The sequence below is a fragment of the Tachysurus fulvidraco genome, chromosome 13 (genome assembly GCF_022655615.1).
Source record: "Tachysurus fulvidraco isolate hzauxx_2018 chromosome 13, HZAU_PFXX_2.0, whole genome shotgun sequence".
Lineage (NCBI taxonomy): Eukaryota > Metazoa > Chordata > Actinopteri > Siluriformes > Bagridae > Tachysurus > Tachysurus fulvidraco.
Genome location: NC_062530.1, coordinates 20,604,728 through 20,628,582, shown reverse-complemented (window position 1 = coordinate 20,628,582; position 23,855 = coordinate 20,604,728). Strand labels below are relative to the sequence as shown.

At 38.5% G+C, this 23,855-nt stretch overlaps 1 protein-coding gene across 2 annotated transcripts; it reads right to left on the bottom strand.

The window, feature by feature from the left end:
* Nucleotides 1–249: 249 nt before the first annotated feature.
* On the bottom strand, nucleotides 250–22,282 carry elapor2a (endosome-lysosome associated apoptosis and autophagy regulator family member 2a). 2 transcript variants are annotated; one of them, XM_027161823.2, is made up of 22 exons: nucleotides 22,091–22,280; nucleotides 17,084–17,204; nucleotides 15,552–15,741; nucleotides 14,938–15,085; nucleotides 14,720–14,809; nucleotides 14,509–14,614; nucleotides 14,238–14,390; nucleotides 13,335–13,423; nucleotides 13,070–13,250; nucleotides 12,716–12,844; nucleotides 12,203–12,293; nucleotides 10,256–10,358; nucleotides 9,967–10,104; nucleotides 9,177–9,440; nucleotides 7,609–7,782; nucleotides 7,353–7,530; nucleotides 6,083–6,179; nucleotides 5,832–5,933; nucleotides 4,431–4,557; nucleotides 3,592–3,770; nucleotides 3,203–3,368; nucleotides 250–1,494 (listed from the first exon to the last, which is right to left on the bottom strand). In XM_027161823.2, exons 1-22 carry the CDS (start codon nucleotides 22,235–22,237, stop codon nucleotides 1,426–1,428), a joined length of 3,042 nt encoding a protein of 1,013 aa, XP_027017624.2. In that variant the 5' UTR covers nucleotides 22,238–22,280; the 3' UTR covers nucleotides 250–1,425. The 2 variants fall into 2 exon arrangements, 1 of the variants encoding a protein (XP_027017624.2); XR_007144708.1 differs by lacking the exons at nucleotides 250–1,494; nucleotides 3,203–3,368 and having other exon boundaries at nucleotides 3,748–3,770; nucleotides 4,431–5,754; nucleotides 22,091–22,282.
* Nucleotides 22,283–23,855: the final 1,573 nt, after the last annotated feature.

Here is a 23,855-nt window from a genome sequence, read left to right as displayed (position 1 = left end):
AAAGCTCTTTCTTTAGAAATTTCTTTCTGCTGTGAATTATTCTGCTGATGTCCAGCTGGGTTTATAAAGTGGACTGAGCATTAAATATGAGCAGGGAAAATGGAGAGCAATTTTTTTTGCTAGGGAATTTCCAGCCAGAATAATGCAGTGGAAGTGCTGAAACCTTTGAAAAGCCACCCTTTTATCAACTACACTTCTTCTGAGGAAAAAGAGGACAGGTGAGTAAGTGCGAGTGAGAGCTAGTGTGTGGTTGGAAAAGGTGTGAGTTTTTGGGTGGAACCTGTGAATTGACTTGCTCAGTTCTCTATGGTTTTCTAATGGACCCTGTGAAGGTTATGATAAAAAAAAAAAAGGAAAAAAGAAAATAACAGCAGGACTGCAATTTCTCAGGTTTTTACTCAGGTCCATTCTAAACCAGCCTCGGGGCCATATGAGAGCTGAACAAGCAGTTAAATATGAGATGACATTTGGAGTCAGGAAATAGACAGAAAGTTTAAAGAAATAACTAAAAATAGGTTATACACGTTCTTAAAAAATGTTGAAAACACACTGCCGTAAAAAAACGACACAATTTCAGTACAAATTGAAATTTATCTAAACCCAAATCAGGAAACCAAACCGTTCATTTCGACACACCATATGGCTTTCACTTCACTTCAAGCACAATATCAAATAAGATTATGTCTATTCATTCAATCCTATTAATTACTTCATTGGCATCAAAAGCAAAAGAGAAATAAAAAAGAACAGCAAAGGCCCTCCATTCTCCTCTTCTAGGATCAGTTTATCCTGCCTTAAAAGGTCTTACCTCCTAAAAGACCAAATGTACAGTAATCAGTGCAGTATTTAGAAGGCAGGGTTAATAATCCTGATAAGTACACTGTGGTCTAAAGATCTGAGGCCTTTAGTGAACATGCCTTTTTTCTAATTAGTAGCGGTACGATTACAGTGGATTTATTTTTGTTTTCCATTTGTTCAGTTGATTTGGAGCGTTTGGGATTTTATGAGTATACTGTTGACAGAATATCAGACTTGAACACAGCCAGTTTGTTTTACATCGATGCAATTTCCAAATATTTACTAATTGTTCCTGAATTCCAGCATTTGTGTGCAGCAGAAAGTACCATAACCCTTCTAATAAAGTCCCAAATCCTAAATGGTATTATACCATTATTACAAAAGGAGACACACAACCCAACATACAAACAAATTGCACAGAGACATGATGACATCAAACAGAACCGTCTCACAGGCTCAGATTTTTTTTCCGTTCTTCTGGCTCAAATCCCCACGGCGCTTTTCTCCAAAGCTCTTCCACTGTCTGGCTTAGTACCACTGCATGCGTGCATGTTCCCAAATGAAGTGCGGCTTCAAAGTCTCTCTCCATCGTCCACCCATCCACGATGTCTCTTTTGCTTCTTCCTCCTATCCCCACACCCATTTCTCTGGCTGGGAGGATTTCAGCTGGACGGCCTCAGAGCTCTGCTTGTTGCCCTAGAAACAGTGACATGCAGTTTACATGGTGGAACAAATGTAGCCAGGCGCACAGAGCTGGACCCTGGCCCATGAGGTCAGCTTGCTTCCAAATGCATGGCCCTTATCCTGCCCAAGGACAAGGCAGCATCACTGCATGTTACCTAGACAACCAGTGCACACATTCAACTGTATTCATGTGGCTGCGTACAGAGAAAGAAAGGAAGGAATCTACCACCAACGGAGTCCGAGCCCAGCAACATGCCTACACAGCTCAAGGGCATCATTACTCAATACCAAGCTCTTTTGTTTGCTGAAAATCCCAGTGCTCTCAAGACAGGCTTTTTATTACTAGGTCCACTTTAACATCCTTCATTTATTTTTCCACAAATTATGGAACTCAACACGATGCATGTTTAGCATTCACATATCTGTGCAAATCACCTAGTGAATATTTGCAACTATAATTAGCAGAACTTATTTAGTTATTTAATTTACAGTAACAGCTTCCACTGATTTACTCGTTTAATCAACCTTAATTAACATTTTTTTTGTGGTCTGAAAAGGTGTCTGTCGGCTAAAGGAGATTTAACTGAGCTTCATTCTGTGCTATATATTCTCATAGTTCTTAAAGCAACAATACCACTTTCAAAAGGGAAAAAAGTCCTTCCTAGCTTACTTTCAGTCTGTCTGTATTTCTCTCTCTCTCTCTCTCTCTCTCTCTCTCTCTCTCTCTCTCTCTCTCTCTCTCTCTCTCTCTCTCTCTCTCTCTCTCTCTCGTGCTAATTGGCTGCAAACACGACGTGGCACACTGCATCTTTCCCTGCAGCTCAACATAGTCTTTTAATCTTAAAGAAGCCCCTCAGTGATTACTTCAGCAGGCTTCAGTTAAACATCAAGGAACATACTCACACAGCTGCACACACACACACACACACACACACACACACACACACACACACACACACACACACACACACACACACACTGATTTTGCTATTGCTGTGAGCATTAAAAAGGAGAGAGACCCAGACATCAAGAGAGGCAGAGGGAAGAAGTCTTTCTCAGGTTCATCCAAGGTCTCTGTCTTTATAAAAGAAAACGTGCATATTTCTTGTATTCAGACATTTTTACTCCACAGATAAGCAAGGATTAATTTTCAACTGCTAAGGCAACAGTTACACACATTAACTACACCACCCTTACAAATTACCTTTAACACCCCACCACCACCCAAAGTAGTCCGCATTGAAGAGGGAGACTCAACACACAGCATGATAAATTAAAAACATTATATTTTCTTTAAACGTGTTTATAACACAACGCTTGAACTTCCGAATCTGATTGGGCATTAGGTTATGATTCATTTTCTAAAACAGCAGCTCTGACAGCAGCCTCAGGGGTAATTCAAATTACAGGTTTATATTAATGCGCCGGCTTGTTTCTCTGGTCACAAGGTATTCACAGGGACTTGTATGGGGACACTCTACATAATCTAACTCTAATAATAGACACATTTAATGTACACATGTACTAATATTAAACCTAGTACCTGAGCTGCTGTTACATTACAGGAATAAACACCTTCTGACCAGACTGAATCAAATTAGCAGCACCATGTCTCTATGTCTCTATATATGAAGTCCACATTGTATTTTTATTGGCACAGTACATACTGAAAGAGTGATGAACACAGTTTATCAAATGTATCACATGGTGTAGAATATACCTTGGTAGCGATGGCCTTCAGTTTGCCCAGTAAAGAGGGCTTGGTGTAAACTACATCATCTTCCACCTCTTCTGCCTCGCCCTCCATGATGGCACAACTGTCTGCTGCTGGTAGCTCACACTCCTTATTGGCTGACATCACTAATTTGGAATACTTAAACTCCAGCCTAGTCGAGGAACAAGCAACATAGCTTTCATACACACAGCATTTTCAAACAGGTCACTAAAATTTTGTGCAAATCACAACAGCCAGGTGTACAACTCTGTACAACTGGGGAAAGGTTAATCAAGGTTATCATACAGTGTGAAGATCTGTATTTACTGTACACTGTAAGCCCAGCATTCTAAAAGCTGAGTGGATAATTAAGATCACCCAGCTGAAGGTCTTACTTTTTGTTCTTCTTCCAAAAGTGGCATGTGAGAGCGACAAGGAGGGTGGCACCGAACACACCCACCACAGCTCCCACCTTCAGCCAGAAATTGATCATCTCACATGGCTTGCTCCTCTTTGCTGGCAGAGATACTCCTCCTGTACAGAGCTGTGGCTCTGTCCACACATACAGAGTGTCCTAAAAAAGAGAAACATGCAAGCTGGTGATTTTCAGCATTAAGAGGTAAAATGATGGTGCAGAACAGTCAATACAAACATATTGAGAGGTGTTGAACTTAAATGAAAAGTGAAGCAATATGGTGATTTAAAGCACTGACTGATTTACTTCTCATCATTGTACCGTGTAACATTAGTTTAATGTTAATATCTTGGCTCAGATATTCTCTCCTACTTCCCAGCTTCTTTAAGTGTTGGGCCTGAATCGTTCGATATAACAGATCTGTGCCAATTCTTTTGTCGCAAATAGCTGATAGTAACTGAGAAGTTACAGTTTTTGGCTTAGTCTGATGCACTACATGGATGCAATTTATACACAAGCGTTTCCCTGTAGAGTTTTTTTTTTTAGGCAAGACTTGTATGGGGAAGAATGCCCACTGGCAACTAAAGTAGAGCTTGAGGATCCTGAAGATTGTCTTTGTCCAGAATATGTGTCTTGTTACAGTATGCTTGTCTCTTTTCCATCAGGTTTAGGTTAACATTTTGACATTTGAGGGGTCCTAACGGTATACATAGAGAAACATCGCACTCATGGATGTTTCAGTTGCCAACACATACTACTTCTAGAGATTCAGCATGACTTCTATGAGTGAAAACGATCACAGGCTAAAATAAAGAGCACCTGCACTCCTTTCTTGCAGGCTCCCTCGATCTGGTGGTAGTCTTCTTCAGTGCAGTGTGGGCAGGCACTTGAACTCTCCCATAGGAAGTGGAAGGTGCAGCCGTCACAGGTTCCTGCAGGACACTCTCTGAAAATCAGTACACACTATAACACAGTTCTCAGCCCAACCAGCTCTGCTACTTGATTATACAGAAGCTGAATGCTCAGTGCTGTCAACTGACTGACCATGCAGTACAGAGCACACACCAATAATCAAGAATTTAATTAAACTTTGGAATAAATAATTGAACTCTGAATTGTTTTCAAAGGACTCCCAAGTGGAGAAATTGTAAGTGTTTGCCCTAATACTGGTGACACTGAATGCCACAGGCATTGGAGCTGACAGTACAAGATCGTATAATTGGTCCTGTTCTCTGGTTTGAAAAAACAATCCTTCTTCGTCTGTCAATCGGAGCTAAAGTAGAAAATCACTGGAGTATATGAGCGCATGTGTACAGAAAAGGGCAGGTGGTACATTTGGCTGCTCTTATGTTGCTCACATGTTAGATTTCACACTGTGCATTACGGTTTCTCAACCAGGGGAACTATGACTAAACTGAGAGAAAACTGGTGGTGTAATAATGTTTCACAATCTGGAAAAGTCCTGAAAAAACAAAACAATCATCAGAAACATCCTAAAGCTGAAGACGATGCCTCAGTGGCAGTAATTCAAAGACACTCGTTCATTCATTTATCTTCAAGTCAAGGTGCTTCTGGAGTCCTGGAACATTGGGCACAAAATGATAATAGACCCTGGATAGAACACCAGTCCATCATAGGAAATGCACACATACACATTTCATTTAGCATTGCTAATCTGTCTACAAGCATGATTTTAAGAGAGGGGAAAACCAGCAGGAACCAGCAGGAAAACACTACGCTGACAATAAATTAAGCTCGGGATGAAACCAGAAATTCTGAAGCTGGAAGGTGGCAATGTTACCTGCTGCACCACCATGTCAACCTTCAAAAATTAAAATCATATTTAAACACAAAAACCACAATCTATAGCATAGAGACTTCAAGTGTAGAGTCAGAGAAGTATCACAAAAGTAGAAAAGTAACTCAAGAATGGTGTTGTATTGCTGTGGAGCCAATACACAAACTTTGTTCTGCTTCTAGTGGTCTTTTTGATATACGATCCAATATAAGAACTATCTTATTGGGACTTCATAATGCAAGCACAATGTTTAAAGAAAGAATGAACCTCATAGTTCCATGAGGACAGGCTGGCTGCAGACAAAGCAGAAATATCACTGCTGTTCCCTCGCCACAGCGGCTTCAACTGCAGAACAAGATTAATGTTCATTTAAAGCTTGTACTGTAAAGACTAGGCACATAGAACATATACAGTTAGAATACCTGGGTACAGATATTTCTCCTTTAGATGACTTTTCAGGGTTACAGCGTAGAGTGAGCACAGTATTTCGTCCGTTCTGGCAAGAAGATGTCGTCTGCGGAGACCTGCACAAGTTAGCAAAACACTAAATCTTGTGCATTATACTGTATAAAGATCAGTAGGGCCAAAAAAAAACAGAAAGGAAAACACATCGATTGTATATAATACTAATAAAATGAAAAAGAATATAGCTGTTTTTATAACAGGCTGATACCGATAGAAGTAATTGATGTCTGGGACTCTCTTGGATGAAGTGGGAAAGAGTTCTGGTCTAGCATTTACTCCATTCAGTGATTTCTCCACTGTGGCTCCTGTTTTAAAGAGAAACATAAATTTGTACTGTCAGACATATGCTTAAACACAGCAAGGATAATAAAAGGTGACAGAAAGTATGAGCTCACTGAATCCCTGTTGTGCCTTAGATAAATATGTATATTTTATTTTACAGGATGCAGAAATATTATTTGAAAGGCAGCTATCAATTAAAATTTGCTTAGTACTTTTTGTGCCAGTGAGAATGAGGTACACTGAACAGTGGAATGTTTACTGAAAGAATAAGTGTGTATGTGACCATATGGTTGGATTAAACAGCCATTGAATTGTAGAGTTTGCTCTGGGCATCAGTGTATCTGGTCTCATTAGCAACAATGATGAAACCACCTACAGCGCGGTAGCAGAACTCTAGCCACAACAACCGCCTCACACTTAACACAGACAAAAAAAATAGTTTGTTGTGGATTTTAGGAGATTCTCAGGAGTGGAGTCACAGTTATAGGTTTAAAGTATTGCTTTATTACTGTATGTATATTTTATAAGGAATCAGTGGCAGGAATCAGTAGCAGCGATGGCAGGTTTCTCAACATCTACTGTGTTGAGATACTGGGGACTTGTACAGTATTAACACCACAATGCTGTTAATACATTTTTAAAACCTTTTTTAAACATGGCTTTAAAAAAAGAGAGATTGTCACCAGACCATTTTTTGTCAATTAAATCCTTAAACATTTGTTGTATTACTTTTACTTATGTCGTATCCTTCCTGTTTCAGGTAACATGCACAGTGTAGTTATGTTCTCCAGTATTTTCTCTTTGTTTGGTGTGGACAAAAAACACATGCAGAAAAAAGCACAGAAAAAAATAGGGAAAAAAGGGAAAATAATTTGAAGTGTAGGGATGGCCAGGGTAATGTGATCACTTCACTGATCAATTCAGTGTTGTATTAACCCTTTACTGGTACAATATTTTGGTGACTATTGGTCAGTTAAGTTATACAAACTATATATTTGAATAACTGATTAGCTTGTCATGCATTTTGGTTAATGTTAGGTAATATTTTTTTTTATTTAGTTAACATCACTACTATAAACTTCTAAAATATATAAAATATATAAAAACTAATAGACTAATAGTCTCTTGCATAATAAATGTCTTCATTTATAGTGTTTGTATTGTTTAGCATCACTGTAATCCTGTCATCAACTTACCGAGAAATGTGTCTGCCAGACTGATCGACTGTGAGGCAAGAGCCGTCCTGAAGCCCCGTCCATCAGAGGGAATGATAGTTGATTGACAGATAAAAGTTTCTACATAGTTGGTCTCACTGTGAGAATCTTTATCAGAAAGGTCTGTAACATTATCTCTACAGATCGCAGGCCTGTAACCCTGGAAGAAACAGAAATGAAACACTGGAAATACCTGGCTTCACATAATCTCAGAGCAAATCTGTGTGTGAGTTTATACCTGTGTCCCACACAAGCTGATGTTGAATAGATGGTAGTACTTGGTGCCCTTGGATGTGAAGCTGGGGCCATTCGTGACTGAGCCAGCGGAGCCCATGGGACTGAAATCATACTGCAGAGTGCGGTTGATCTCCATGTGTGTGAACGAACAGTCACTGTAGCACAAGCTGTGCTCCTAAGAACAAACAGAATGCATTTCATAGCCTACACAATACATTACACTTTCACAAGCAAAGCAATCACTGTCTACAGACTGCCTTATTTAAATTCCATTAAATAGACCTTCACTTGTTTCGCTCTGCTGGCCACATATCCAGCAGCACTAACTCTGCGACTACCAACCAAATCAATAAAAAGCACAGTTGAAATTTATAAATAGGACCCAATCAAATCATACACATCTACAAGATCCCATTGTTCTGCTGCAGGGTTCCAGCATGAAACATCTGGAGTGGTTTGATCTATTTTTGGTCTGCACTCCTCTCTGCTGGAATCAGCTACTACAACACTACCATGCTGATAAATATGAATAACATGAGTTTTGCAATTTGCTCTTATGAAGGAATAATCTTTATGCTTTCTTAATTGCAATTACCAATTTGATAATACCACAACAGAAATAAATAATGTGATTATTGGTACTACATTGGGATTTAAGGAAATTAGTGTTAATGTAGAAAGACATGAGCTTGTGGAGCTTTTACATCCTAAAAGTTTGCTTGATGTTGAGTTTGTGTTATATATCATTTGTAATGTAGCACAGTATTAAAGTAATCAAGCATGAAGGTACTCCCTGTCTACCTCGGTACACTTTGAAGAGCGGTGTTACTCGAACACTGACAATGTGTGGTTTCTCTGATATCAGCTCGTAGCTTCTACTATGGCAGAAGCACGACTCAGACTACGTCTGTGAATCTGTGAGACAAAATTCTATCACCTAATACGTGAAATATTTATTATAAAGCAACAATAACTAAAGCTATTGTTCGTGCCATAAACAATCAGAAAGCACTTGCAAGAATTTTGCAAAACTTCAGACTGATTGTGTGGATTTGTAGCTGGTATTAAATCTTTGGTGAGGAGGTTTAAATGGGAACAATTCCGCTCCTGGGAACTCTCAGAAAAAGTATTTTGATACATTTTTTCTGGGATTTTTCCAGTTATCCTTGCCTATCCAAACACTACGTACTGTACCTTATACAGAGACTGCACAGTTAGATTTATACACTCCTAACTGAAGTGGAAAATGTGGGAGACCACAATATTTGTCCATCATTTATTAACCCTCCCACATTACAAGAATGAAAACATCACATACTTTTCAGTTATGTTTATGTGTTCCAACCAATCTGATTGCTTCCTCTTGGAACTTCCAGAAGTTCTCAGGAACAAACACAAAGGATGATGATTCAGCTAAACCTGGACTTTTTACAGTACAGTATATGATGTCAAATTTGTGTTTTCGGTGTTCCCTCTGCCCACACTACAAGATGGTGAGTCATAAAAACTGGATAGCAATGAGATCAGCAACCTGATTTTCTTTTGCATGGGTAGAGGCATTGACTGTACCTTGTTGCTGCGGCCACCTGGTCCACAGGGCTGGCATGCTTCTCGGCCGTAGATGTGGTGTCCTGAGAGAAAGGTATTGGGTGGACATTCCTGGCACTGATTGGTCTCCTCGTCTATATAATATCCGGCAGGACATGGCACGCAGGCTGAGCCTGGCTGCTGAGACTCGATAGCACAAGCCCTGCATGCCCAGGCTACACCGTCAAGAGCATTCGTTACGGTAATTGAGTAGATCTTCACCATGTCATTGACATACTGACGCCCCTAAGAGAGCCAAGTTCATTCATTAGGTTTTTCCCCTTATAAAGTGTTCAGAAGATGTGCTCATTGCTTAAGGGGTAATCTGCTCTCTTTATGTGCATTCGTACATTACAATGATGATAAATACTGTACGTTGTATAATTAATTCATTCATTGTGCCATATTTCTGTCTTTAATGTTAGCCTTAAATGGCAATTGCATCTCAAAACATACATCTTGGCATGACCTGAACTGTCAGACAGTGACACTGGACATAATACTTCTCCTCGCTCGAGCTGATATCACACAAGAAAAATGGGCTTAAGTCTAAGGTCAGAATTGCATATGGCTGAGACACGGCTTTGGTGTTACGGATAAGTCTGTAGCTACTGTATGCCTGAGGTTTGAATACCAATGAGAACAATTTCAGGATTAAATCCTCACTGTGTGCTTAACTAAACCCTACCCTATATATATATGTGTGTGTGTTTGTATGTGTGTGTGTTTGTGTGTGTGTGTGTGAGTCTGAGGTCTGAGTGTGTACACATACATTTTTATCCTGGTTAGTGCGCTGAAAAGCCCATGTGTAAGACACAGATGCATTCTTAGTCATGATGTGCGTGTAAGACTGCTTCTCCTTACTGCCTTCCCACGATTCCACCACATTTGTGCTCCTTCTGCCTGTGTCCTGTATAAACAACATATATGCAAAAGATCTTCCTTAGGCAAAAAACTAACCCAAACTAAATGGCAAGGTTGACAAAGTGCTGATAAAAGTGTGAGTACCACATGGACACACACACACACAGACACACACACACACACACACACACACTCACCATCATAAAGTACAGCTGACAGTCAGCTGAACATACGGTTTCAAACACGAAGGTGATGCGTCCAAACTCAGTTCCAGTGGTTTCACTAACTGATGTTGGTAACCTGAGACACATAACCCGAACTGCAGAATTATCATAACACAACTGCACGCGATCCTGTGTACTTTATCTACTCTATTAAAATATTCACTAAATAACTGATTCATTTTTAATTGAATTTTTTTCAATAGTCTCAGCTGCAGTGTTTATTATAACATGCCCTTTATAATACACTTTTGTATTCTATACTATTCTGTTATTCTATAGTATAATTATAGAATATAGGTATTACATAGGAATGTATTACTACTTGGAAATATGTATAATTGATGCCACACATAAGCAGATTTTTTTCGTGTGGGGATTTTTAGCATTTATGTAAGGAGTCTCCAATGTCAGTGTTTTGTAATGTTAATTCTTTTTACCAGAGCCAAAAAAATAAAATTTAAACCTGTCCGTGTTCAGTACCGAATGTCTTTGTCACATGTCACGTCACACTCCACAGCGAACATTAATGAAACAGACACTCGGGGCTTTCAGGATTTGTAGTATTTATAAGTATGTCTGTTTTTAATGAGCCTACTAGGGGCAATATATTCATACAAACGTTAATAATTTTTCACTGTAATGTTTCTGTCTTTAAAGTAAATGATGATCAAACCCATTTCTGCACGCCCCAAGAGACACCCCAAGTGCTTCTTCATAAGCATTTACAATTTGAAGGTATTATCTTTAACCAGTAAAATTCTGTGTAAGCTTATCCCAAAAGAGGGAAAAAACACAGAGGTATCACACAGAAAGCCCAAAACATCCTGACTCATTTTATGTCAGACTTAGGGCCATAAAATAATTCATTTGTTTGTACTGATTGAAAATGTCTGATAATTCTGTTCCATTCTGCCGGCAAACATGGGACATGGGAAGGTCTTCAGGATTTGTTTTTGCTTTTACTCTGTAAAATGGCAAGGTGCATTTTTATCTTATGAGCGTGAAGAGAGAAAGAAATGCTATTAAAGTTTGTTGCTGTTATAACACAAGTTAAAAAATTTTAATTTTAACACTATTTTGCCAATGTCCAATGACATTAATGATGTAACTATGATCGAATAAAACGTATCATGTCATTCTGTTATTCATTAAAAAATGTACTCTCTGGCAAACTGCTGTAGTATAAAAGGTATCAACACTGAAGGGTGCTAACAATAATGCCGCTTTGCTTCAGATCGTATCACACCACCTCACTGTTGATTATTCTCACTTCTGTGCTCACTTCTGTTTCCAAGTTGTACAAACATTTTCACAGACAGTTTGTGTCCTGTTCTCACACTCACAATCTGTGTTGATGTCAGTCAACATTATGGCCATTTATTGTGTTACGTACACGACTGAATCTTAAAATGTGTCAAAAGTAACCTGATACCAGAGCTACGTGTTTTAATTGGGTGAAACTCTGGATTCTGAATCACTTCATGCTTACAAATACATTACTATGTTCTTCACTAACACCTTACATATATCGCACCATCCGAAACCGATCATCTCCATAAAGTATGAGAACCATTTTTAAATTAATTGGTTCTTGATGTCGCAAATATAATGTTCCGTGCACGTCAACGATTGGCACCATGTATCCCCCACTTAAGCTGGTAGAATGTGTGCTTTTATATTTTTAAGCTGTATTTTGTGTTTAAAAACTGACATGTTTAGAAAAAATGAGCTATATTTCTATTTACATGTGCATTAATATTCTTTTGCAGAGGGTTGTTGTTGATTACTTGGTAAAAGCCCAATAAATATACTATTTAAAAAGTAGTCTACTCTTGATTAGGTAGGTATATTACATCACTGAACTCTCATGATTATGACACCGGGGAAACTTGATCATTATAGAGATCTGGTTTGTCTCACCTGAATCCAGGCACTTTAAGGTTTAGGATGAGGTAATCATTATCTGATCCTCCAGCTCCAGAATGAATGTGATCACCTGCTACCTCCCAACCTAACACACACACACACACACACACACATATATAGAGAGAGAAAGAGAAACACAGGCACACGCACACAAACACACAAATCAGTAAAGTAATGGACTGTATAAAAAGTGTATAAAATGCACGTTTGATGCATATGCTCACAAGCAAAGCACAATTTGTAAATAAATAAATAAATAATAAATTTCTCTGGCTCATTTGGCCAAAAACATCTTCCACTGGTTCAACAGTGCCATCTGCCTGTCACTCTTGGGTACTGCATCTCGATGGCACTGAAGTTGTTCTATACAGTTTCATGCAGTCTCTCTCTCTCTCTCACACACACACACACACACACACACACACACACACACACACACACACACACACACACACACACACACACACACATACACACACACTATCTATCTATCTATCTCTCTCTCACCATTCATGTTGTCACACTTGGTATTGGCCACATTGAAGCAGGATGACTTCATGCCAGAGGGCAGTGTGTTCCACCACTTATACTCATATCCCAGGGCCGGCTCTGTGCCTGCAGGACAAGGCTGGCATGCTAGATAGTGACACACACAATCCAAAACACACAGCACATCAACACAAGCTTTCAATGCATGTAAATCCAACAAATATATTTGAAAATGTATTTTAAATTCAATTCTTCCCTATATTTTATTAACGCCCTCGCACATACATAGGTTACAACATGAATATAACACAGCAAATATGCCTGAATGATGGCATTGACTCAAAGACATTTATATTGAATTCTGGGAATAACCTTTGAGGCCTTCTGAATAGGTTCCTTGTGGACAAGGAGAGCATGTAGCAGTGTTGTTATTATAATAGCCAGGGTTGCAGGGTGGGCACTTCTCACGTTTACCAGAAGAGGGCAGTGTTACAGCATCAGGAGCATCCTCTAGACAAATCCTAGGCTCCATCCATTTATACACAACCTGTGTCTGAAACACACAGAAAGAAGACTTTTAATACATTGAATCAATCAGCATTACAAATACTACATTATATTGTTATACCCGCATTACCTTGCCATCATTATCACAAATACTATGGACCTGGAAGTAGTCTTTCTCTGAGCATGCAGGTCTGGGCTTACACTCTGTAGCGCCCTCCACTGGTCCATATAGAAAAGACAGACAAACACATACACGCCATTGTATATTATACACATTGGCATGGCAAATAACAAATCTGCCAAACAATAAGGTTGTTTAGACTCTGATTATGGTACATCACAATGCTTGTTTTATTAGATCATGCTATTTTGGATGAAAATGACATCATCGGGATTCAAACAGAATAGATAGATAGATAGATAGATAGATAGATAGATAGATAGATAGATAGATAGATAGATAGATAGATAGATAGATAGATATTGCATAATTAATCATACCACTATCATTATCATATAATGTGTATATCCAGAGTCCCAGAGTACACTTATACAGGGCAATTTAGCATAGCTAATTTAAGAGCATATACATACAGGCTTAAGCTCTATTTAACCAAACCTAATGGTGTCTGCATTCATTCATTCATTTATTCATTTATTCTATATCCTGGTCAGAGTCACAGTGGATCTATAGACCATTCTGGGAACTCCTGAAGCAGAAACACAGTTTTTATATGACAGCAGTCTATTCCAGGGCACAAACCGATCCTTAGCACCCTAAAATCAGCATCATTATTATTTATTTTATATATTATAAATTTCATATTTGTTGGGCAGTTTGTAGACCTGCATACACAGACATCCAGTGTAACTATTAACCAAGTGTAATTTCAGCCTGTTGATCTGACTGAGCAAAATGCTGAGCACACGGTTCTCACTACACCATAAACCCAGCAAATTGTTTCACCTCCAGGGCAGCAATCAACATTTACAAGCATATAATGCAGTATATATTAGAATGGTGATTGCTTACACGCATAGTGTGTGTCTGTGTCGCAGGGAGTGCAGGAGCTGGCTCCCCTGCCTGAGTATGTGTTTCTGGGACAGGGTTTACACGAAGCTGAGCCGGGAGTGTTACTAAATGTGCCCGGCTTACAGGGCAAACACTCTGACATGTATGCCACACCTGAGAGGGAAAGAGAAAAAGAGAGAGTGGAAAAGACACACACATTACGCAGGATACAAACTACATTAGAGTCAAATAAGCCATTTATGAGATCAATATTTCCTTCAAAGCACTGCACCTTCTATCTGGATGTTCTTTATCAGCACTGGTTTTACTACTTTAGCCCCAACAGTAACTCCTGTGGTTCTCCAATACAGCACGTTTGTACCAGATTTCAAACTGACCTGCATGGGTAAAAAAAAAAGTCCTGCTCTAGTGTATGTATACATACACACTAATTGACAACAGAATAGAAAAATACTTTGAAGGCAAATGCAATACTTGTTTACCGTGTGTTTGCCCCACTCTCCGTTGTTTGTCAGCTTCATCCATTTTTTATCAGAAGTCTTGTCCATTTCCTGGCACTGGTCATTCTGAATCTGTTACAATAATCAGTATAATAAAATAAAACACATATTCAATTTCTTTCAAATCATTTAAAGAAGCTCCACCACCTCCTGTCATGGTTACAAAATGAATAATGGTTTAAGACTGCTGCACTACTTACAAAAAATTCAAAGAAGATGTTGTTATCCACATACTGATAGTCAAAGGAGACAGAGCCTGGCTTTTTGAGATGAACAGCATAGACAAGAGAGACACTACACTCATCTCTGTTAGACTCCACATAACTACCACGGGCCATCCATGAGGAGCTGAATAGAAAACAGGACACCGTACATACAGAAAAATAATAATGTTATATGAAAACATTGAAGAACAAGTAATGCTTAATTCCTCTGCCACTAATAAATCTAGTCCTTCTTGTTATTCATTTGTATCAATCAAATATCATTGCATCGTATTTCAAACATAATATATAATATATATACATATACATATAATATATAATATATACATTCTTGAGATATTGCCCTAACAAATACATCAGACAGACACACAAACACACTTTAGGCCTGACTTATCTCATACGATCTTACAATAACAATAAAGTGGGTCACATTTCTGCAATAATGTGGACCTTGCTAATATTGAGCTTGGTTATGTCCTGGACTCTAAAACAAAAATTGTAACTAAACTGAATTCTATATGAAATCTGAATGCAATATAATTATGCAATATATATTTAAGACTACAGTGCGAAACTAACATGCCACACACCCGTTACAGCTCGACCCCTCGTGTCTGTTTGGTGCGTTATCGAAAGACGTCACCAGGCTGCTGAATCCGTGGGGAATGTCATCCCACTCATCGAAGCGGATTCCACTGCCGAGAGAGAAGGACCCCGCTGCACACTCAGTGCACTCTTGTGAAGACATCTCCAAAAACTCCCCAGCTTCACAAGAGAATGCTGCCAAAAAAACACCTTTAATTACTTATAAGGTAGAACAAAGTAAATCACTAAGTAAAAGCTTAATATGCACTGAAGACTTTAATAAAGTCTGTAATAAACACACACTCGTGCAAAGACATATACGCATAATTGGTCTCTGAATGCATACATCTAAGTATGTGTGTAACAGTAGATATTGTGGTGTGGTGAGAATCACCAGGGTACCTTGTGAACTCTAAGACAACTATCTTTCCCTGGAAGGTTCTCACAAGGAACCCCATTGTGTGTGCACCACAGTTATCTACCCCAGGATGTTTCACATCTTTTAAACACCTTCAGTAAATACTGCCTTGATATTATATGCTGAACACTGGACAGGTGTTCAGAGATGATCAGTGACTCCACTGAAAGAGCTACTGTTAACCTTGTAGAACCTGGAAAAGGCATACAGTGATGTCAAGGTAACAGAAATCACAGGCTTCATAAAGCAACATGAGGAGGAGACAATCCTCCTAGAGTGGCAAGTCACAGTCTTTGCATCCAGGCCGTCTATAGACCCTTGTGATGATGTCCAACACCCACTGGCTGGTCACTGTTTAGACAAGGAAGCCCCCTTATCTCCATCGCAGATGAACAGATCATCTCATAGTCTGATATGTGCTATCTGGTCTAAACAGTAGATTAGGGTACATACTGGGCACAACAAACAATGCTGGAACACTGTAAGGCCCTCAATACAGTACTGAATTTACAAAATGAGTCATATGAGTTTAAGCAGAAATCCTGAGATGAAATCAAATTTCACCCAAATAGTCATCTGGACGTCTTTAAATTCATCAACAAAGCCTGTGTCCTATTTAGACCAATATTTTGAGCAAAATGCTGGTTGCACTGCAAAAAAAAAAAAAAAAAACAGAAACCTGGTTCACTACATGTCTAAGGAAACAATAACTATTATCTTTTCTATGTAAGGTGAGAAAAACTATATCACGTCAGAGAAAACGAAAGAAACAATGGGTAAAGTACATCCAAGAGAGTCGAAGAGGAAATTCCTTTCAGCGGATAAGGATGAGAAATGTATTAGTAAAAGCACCCTGCTGTTAGAGTGTCGGAGTGTTTCTGGTACTTGCTCATGTTGTTGTCATGATTTTTGTAAATAATGAAACCCTTCTTGGGCATTAGCCAACAAACAGTGAATAAAATCTCTTCAAAAATATGAGCCTTCTCTCTGTCACTCTTCATACACGCACGCACACACACACACACACACACACACACACACACACACACACACACACACACACACACACACACACACACACACACACACACACACACACACACACACACATGGACCTACTGCAGTCAGTGCCCTGCACAGGTTCTGGCAGTCCCTTGCACTCGCCTGGCCTCTGAGGAATGGCCACTCTCCATCTGGAGCCACTGCTGTCACACTCTGTATACTCAAAGTAATAATCCCCCTGTAAACACACACACAAGCAATTTAACACTTACACACAGATAAACACTATTTCATATATAACACACAACTAGTTACTCTGTTTTGTTCAAAGAAGACGGTGTATATCACTGGATGCGAACAATAGGTGAACATTGACCTTACGTGTTGCCAATGTAAACACTCAACTCAACAATGGCCAAAAAGTAATGAATGTGAGTCATATGCTGCACTGCCACCACACCCTTTCCCATACAGATACCCACAAGTCAAACACCATGGCAAATAACACCACTGTACAGCGATTAGGACACTACAGAAGTGAAAGACAGAGAGGCAGAATATTAGAATAAGACAAAGTTAGGACAAATGATGCGTGATTATCCAAAATTATTATTATTTTTATTTGTGAACACATTCCTAAAATATTCATTTTCAATTTTAATTTCATTCATTCATCTTCAGGAAGTCCTGTATCCTGCTCAGAGTCACAGCGGATCTGAAGCTTGTCCTGGAAACTTTTGAGACTGAAGCAGGAATATAGTCTGGATGGAAATTTCCTCCATTAGAGTCTTCTGCATCTGTCAAATCCTAAATATGGTTCCTTATTTCTTTATCTATATAAGCATATACATATAATTTATATTATTGATTACTCTATATCCCATTGTTTCACACCACTTTCCATAACTTGCTCTTATGATTGTGTTGTTGTGGCTCAAGGTCATGCTGCTTTCTGTAAAATGCCTGTGGGATTGATTAATCTTAGGAAGGAAATTTATGTTATTAGTTCTTAATATGTAAATGTGATTAAAACAAGCTTTAGCTAAATTGAGCCCTAAAGGTTTAATTAGACGTACTACGATAGGTGGTTGAACGATACATCCCAGGAGCTCCTGCACATACACATTAAGAGCTAAGAAGAATTTAGCACTTTACTTGTTTAGCTGCATGTTTTTACTAGCTGAGCAGAAACCGGAGATCAGGGAGCTAATGCACATTGACAAAGATACTTCACATAGACAGTAACCTTGACCTCAAGTTCAAACCAGAGACCCTGAAGCTCTGACACCCATGGACATCATTTATACAAACTAAATAGACGTATAATATGCTTTTGACTATATAAAAAAATCTTCATGCAAAACACCGGTTCACGCCCTACATTTAATATCTGTGAAGGTAAGAGAATATAACAACGATGAGCTTTTCCTGTAAATTGAAACAATCTAACCAGCATTTTCAGGGGGATCTTTGGAGTTTATCCATGGAGAATACTGTATTTTAAAATCCTACTTGATAGCCATCTGATGGCTAAAGTATGTAATCTTGTTTTCATGTCTCTATCTGCTGGCATATTTTAGACAGAATGAGACTTGTGCTTCAGTGTATTGTGTATTTCACATACCGCTAGTCGTGTAAAGCACACATACACTTACAGAATAAAACACACAAAAATGGTCTCTTCCGGTGCTGATTGAGGCAGAAGGAAGGAAAGTCTGCCATCAGGAGGAAACTGATAAACCCCCAGAATTCCTTGCAAATAAACAGCAGAGCAGAAGACAGCTTTACCAACCTGCCTGGCTCAGAATTACCTTCTGCACTCAGAGTGCCAGGCTACTGGTCAGCATATTAACATAAAAACACTTATATAGGAAAATCGTTAAACCTGCAGTAGAACCCTTAAAAGCATTTGTTTAGTTTGTTGATCTGTATGAAATGCTTAAATGTTGCATATTCCTACCCTACGACAAAATGTTTCTCAATCAAAGAGGGTTTAACTAACGAAATAACCCTTAAAGGAACATTTTTCTAAGTTTGTACCATTGCACTGGAGCATCTTATTTATATACTGTAATCTACTTCAAATGCCGATGCAGGAGATAACATGGTTAATCATCATATTATTCAATATCTACTTTCCCACCATTTTAAAACGTAATGAATGTGCATTCATGGTTGTTATCTCTGAACTGCATGTGACTGCAGCCAAGACATGAAGGAATAAGCTTCATATGTACAATATTAGCAGTTCAGCAGATTAAACTCCCTGAATGCATACTGTAATAGCAAAACATCTTGATAGTATTTGGCCAAGTAACACAGGGGTTATTGAAAATATGCTTTTTAGGCATTTCCTTTATCTCATCTTTTTCCTTTATCCCAACTCTGATCGTATCTCAGATGAAGACTTCCAGATCGTAGTATCAAGAGGACTACAGGACTAGACTCTGCTCCATTCACATTTACTGAATCCCTCAATATCTTTTCCTGGTTTTCAAGGTTTCCTTAGCATCGTTTAATTTTATCCACATATTTATTCATTATTACACTTCATGTCATATCTTCAGTATAGAATGCTCTACACTTTTTTATGTATTCATTTTATATAACAGAACAAACCGGACAATAATTAATGCACTATTCCTAATACATGATCGTGTCTATTTTTATCAACTGATACAGTGCCCTTTATGGTGAACACTCCACATACAGAGATGCAATTGATGATATGGCTCATTTTTATTTAACTTTGTTGTGAAGAGTGAGTCTCTAGTGATTTTATTAGACTCAGGGTTTTGTAATAGTCAGAGGTGTTTCTTTAACATGAGAAGGTTTTCAGGAATAGAAGTCTTTAACACGATAAGCTGCATTCTTTTTCTAGAAAGAGAAAAACAAAAGGCTTGCGTGGAAAGGAAAACTCATTGCTGCTATAGCATAAGCGACAACAGGAACTTGCGGCTTTTTTGGACTTTTAGCAGTGTTAGACTTAAAATATGTGCTGTGTCATGGGTAATAATTTTTTTTTTTATGTTAGCAGCGGTAAATTACTCAATAAGACGAATAATACCTCTGTGGACATGCTGCACTTAACAAATAGTGTGTCTATAAGATGGCAATGCCACACACAGCATGCCCTGTCACAATTTATTAATTTCTTTATCTCTTCTGTAATCCTACATTAAGAGGAGAATGCACTAGAATAGGATTTGAGGTCATTGCATAATTCTTTGTACTGCCCATAACTGATTTTCACTGGAATTTTTTGTTTGTTTGTTTGGACAAATCAGGTATTTTTGTATTAATCTGCTTTTGATTATTGTCCATCTATAAATTTTGTGATGACCAGCACCGTAAAGACACCCGTAAAGTGTCTGATGGTATTTATTTGAAAGAAGTTATTGGACTATGGAAGCAAAACAGAGCTATAAGCATCGGCCGTGGAGATTAGATACGTCAGTAGGTCTGTTTTATTGTACATTGAGCCGACTCGTTTTCATTTGATATCAACAATAGAATCCATTTGCAAGCACATATCCAGTTGATGAACCCTAGAAGCAATGTTCATGACATTTGCAGACTTGTGCATTAAAAAAATATGGCTGTTAAAAACATATACTGTAACTATTTCAGTATTTTCAGTCATTGTCTATGGCCACTTTTATCACCAATGACGGAACTGCCTTTACAGAACGCTAGATATATTATCACTAACATAGATCAATGCAGCAAACTACTGGACTAATGCTTTATCATGCCACTCAATAAGTAAACACCAGTCTGATGACTCATTTTTAAAGGCATTAAAGTACCCACAATGTTTTTTTTTCTCATTAATGATCTGTTCTTTCGCCTTGCTAATTACATGAGTCTGTTCAATCTTCTTTCTAAGGAGCAAACACCTTGCTCCAGGATGCGTTCAGATTCAAAGAGAGCTGTGTGAGAGACACTATTTTTGGCTCACCTATCATCAAGTACTTGAGATGAGAACGCAGACATGACAGAAGTGTTGAAAATCAGCACTTAACACTGCAATGGAACTGGTCTCATCCATTAGAATAATATTACAGATAGCACTTTCAGCCCAGACTTTTAAATACCACAAACAGAATTTTCTTCTTTACATGAAAAATAAATAAATAAATAAATAAATAAATAAATACCTTCCCATAGTAATGCATATGCAGTTTACTTATAACAGTCTTATATTCGTACCATCGTATTTCATCAGTAACTGTATCGTGCTGCATTTTTTTAAATATATATTTTGTCTGTTTACTTTTCCACCGGTCAACTGTACAGCTATTTTATTAGCGATTCTATTTTGCACAGAAATTTGCATTTTACATTATTTTATTTGATCCTTTTTAGTGTTTATCTAATTCTATTTCATTTTTATTTTACAGTACTGTATTCTACTTAATTTTATTTAAATTCCCTCCTTTTCTGTACACATAACACTGATACACAGTTATTCTATCATCAGTATCTCTTTTCTTTCTCTCTCATGAAGTTAAGACAAAAAAAAAATATCATCTGGTCACGATAACAAGAAACCACAAAGCCTACTATGCAACAGTGACAAAACCTCACGGCTTTACCTCTACCTGTTACAAAGCTCTGACAATGGAGACTCCTTCCAAAAACGCTCTGAAACGTCTTTTCACAGAAAACTTGTCCATGTCAACAATTACACACATTTTTATAGCTGATTGTCTGGAGCATCCTCCAGTCACTAATCATTGAATGTGGTATGAAATTATTTTTTTTTTTTTTTTTTTTTTTTACAGTTTACAGACACCTCAATAGTTCACACTGGACTATTTTTCCTATGGAAGATATGGACATACAAGATTTTTCTACGGAAGGTGACATCTCTATAGGATGTTTGGAACACGTTTAAAAACACATAAATTATTAAAAGTATTAACAAATATAAACAGTGTTTGTGGGAATAACAATAGTAAGCTGCAGAAAGCCTGTGGAAGCATATGATAATGTAGAACAAAACAAATCAGCACCACACACACACACACACACACACACACACACACACACACACACACACACACACACACACACACACACACACACACACACAAAAAGCCAGTGTTGATGTATTCTCACCTCCACACACTGAGGCAGGTTATGCGCAGCTCTCAGCAGAGACACATTTCCTACAATGATGAGACACATCCATGACAAACACCTCATAAACACCATTTGTCCATTTGGATTTTCCCTAGACCGGCTGAGCAACATTAATCCTGCCATTCAGGGATAAGTAGCTATCAGTGGGGAAAAGGGAAAGAGAGAGAGAGAGAGAGAGAGAGAGAGAGAGAGAGAGAGAGAGAGAGAGAGAGAGAGAGAGAGAGAGAGAGAGATTTCTATGGAAAGCCAGAGGTGTCAAAAACAGTTTTTCTCATCCACCTTTGGAACAGAGCACTCTTACTAGCAAGCCTTCCAGTGAAACATTTTCCTCTTAAGCCGGTTTTACGAATGTGATTCCAACACTTTACACTGAAACAACACTCAACACAGTTTTACACATGTGATTCCAATATTGTAAATATAATTAATGTCCTTTCTACAACAGTTTGTAGTTCAGTGGAATTATGCAACCAAGAGCTCCTGAGGAACTGACAGGTCAGCACAATTTCCGAGTTCACCACAGAACCAACAGTAATTCTTTCCTGCCAAAGTCTTCAAATGTTTGCTGATGAAGACCCGAGCACAAAGCTGACAGACACAACAGTAGTTCAAAGGGGTTTTTTACACCTGGACACTTCATGCGTTTTCTGTGATCCGATAGCTATCCGATCGTAAAAAGACCAGGTCTAAATGCCCTCCAAAACGGTTTCGAGACGGATATAAATCCGATCGCTCAAAGCACTTCAGGAGGTGGTCTGGGACGCATTTCATATGAAACTGGACAGGTGTAAATGCATGTGGCTGTTCAAGCCACGTACGTCAGCGCTATACTCCTCCCAAACGGAAGTACATCACTCGCAGGTGACTCGCGCATCACGCCAGAAACAAATATGTTTTCCCACCACCGCTGGCTCCGATCTTTCACCCAGGTGTCTCGTTGGGTCTTAAAATGCACTGCTGCTGCATTTTGAAAATGTGAAAATGCAGCAAACAGTAAATGCTGTTTTTTGTAGCAACCGCATACACCAAAGCGTGTTCCATTTCAACTACCCCGGAAATGAGGTAAAATATATTTGCATATTGGGCGGGAGAAAGATCGGATTGATATCCGATTCGCCAAGACGCATTTATGTGGCCTAATGTAAATGGAACAGTTTTACAAATCAGATAGCTGTCAGATCAGAGAAAACACATGAAGTGACCAGGTGTAAAAAGGCCCAAAGATGGCGTGACAGTCTCTGGGTGGCCCCATCCACAGCAATCCCATGAGTCACTGGCTGTCTATGAAGATCTATCACCAGCAGATTGCACACCATTCAACAAGACCCATATCTACATGTTGTGTCTGATTTAACTAGTTAAATGTGATTAGACGTTATAGAGACACAAAATGTTCCTCTTTAAATTCCCATGTTTGTTACTTTATCTTTTGCAGTCGCTGCTACCATGTTTGTAGCTGTCTCTTGAGTTTTGTATAATCATCTACCCTCCTTCTATTGGTAGATTTTATATGAGCACCATAGCATTATCCTTCTAAAACTAGTCGATGATGTTATTCAGTATATTCCTCAAACCATGGCAGAATGTTGATTGCTTAATTGTATCATGCAGAACATCCATCTGAGTGCATTTGTATTCGTCGTGTTTTCCTTTAATTTGTCATCTATCTGTAACTATTTAAAGTACCTTAAACACTCTTTGGTGTTTATAACAAATTATAATCACACACTCCAGTGTCATC

Coding starts and splice junctions, on each gene's coding strand:
- elapor2a (XM_027161823.2), bottom strand. CDS start 22,237: ATGGCAGGATTAATGTTGCTCAGCCGGTCTAGGGAAAATCCAAATGGA. Junction 15,742..17,083: donor TGTGCAGGGCACTGACTGCA/GTAGGTCCATGT, acceptor TTTTTTTGGCAG/CATTCTCTTGTGAAGCTGGG. Junction 14,391..14,508: donor AAAGAACATCCAGATAGAAG/GTGCAGTGCTTT, acceptor TTTCCCTCTCAG/GTGTGGCATACATGTCAGAG.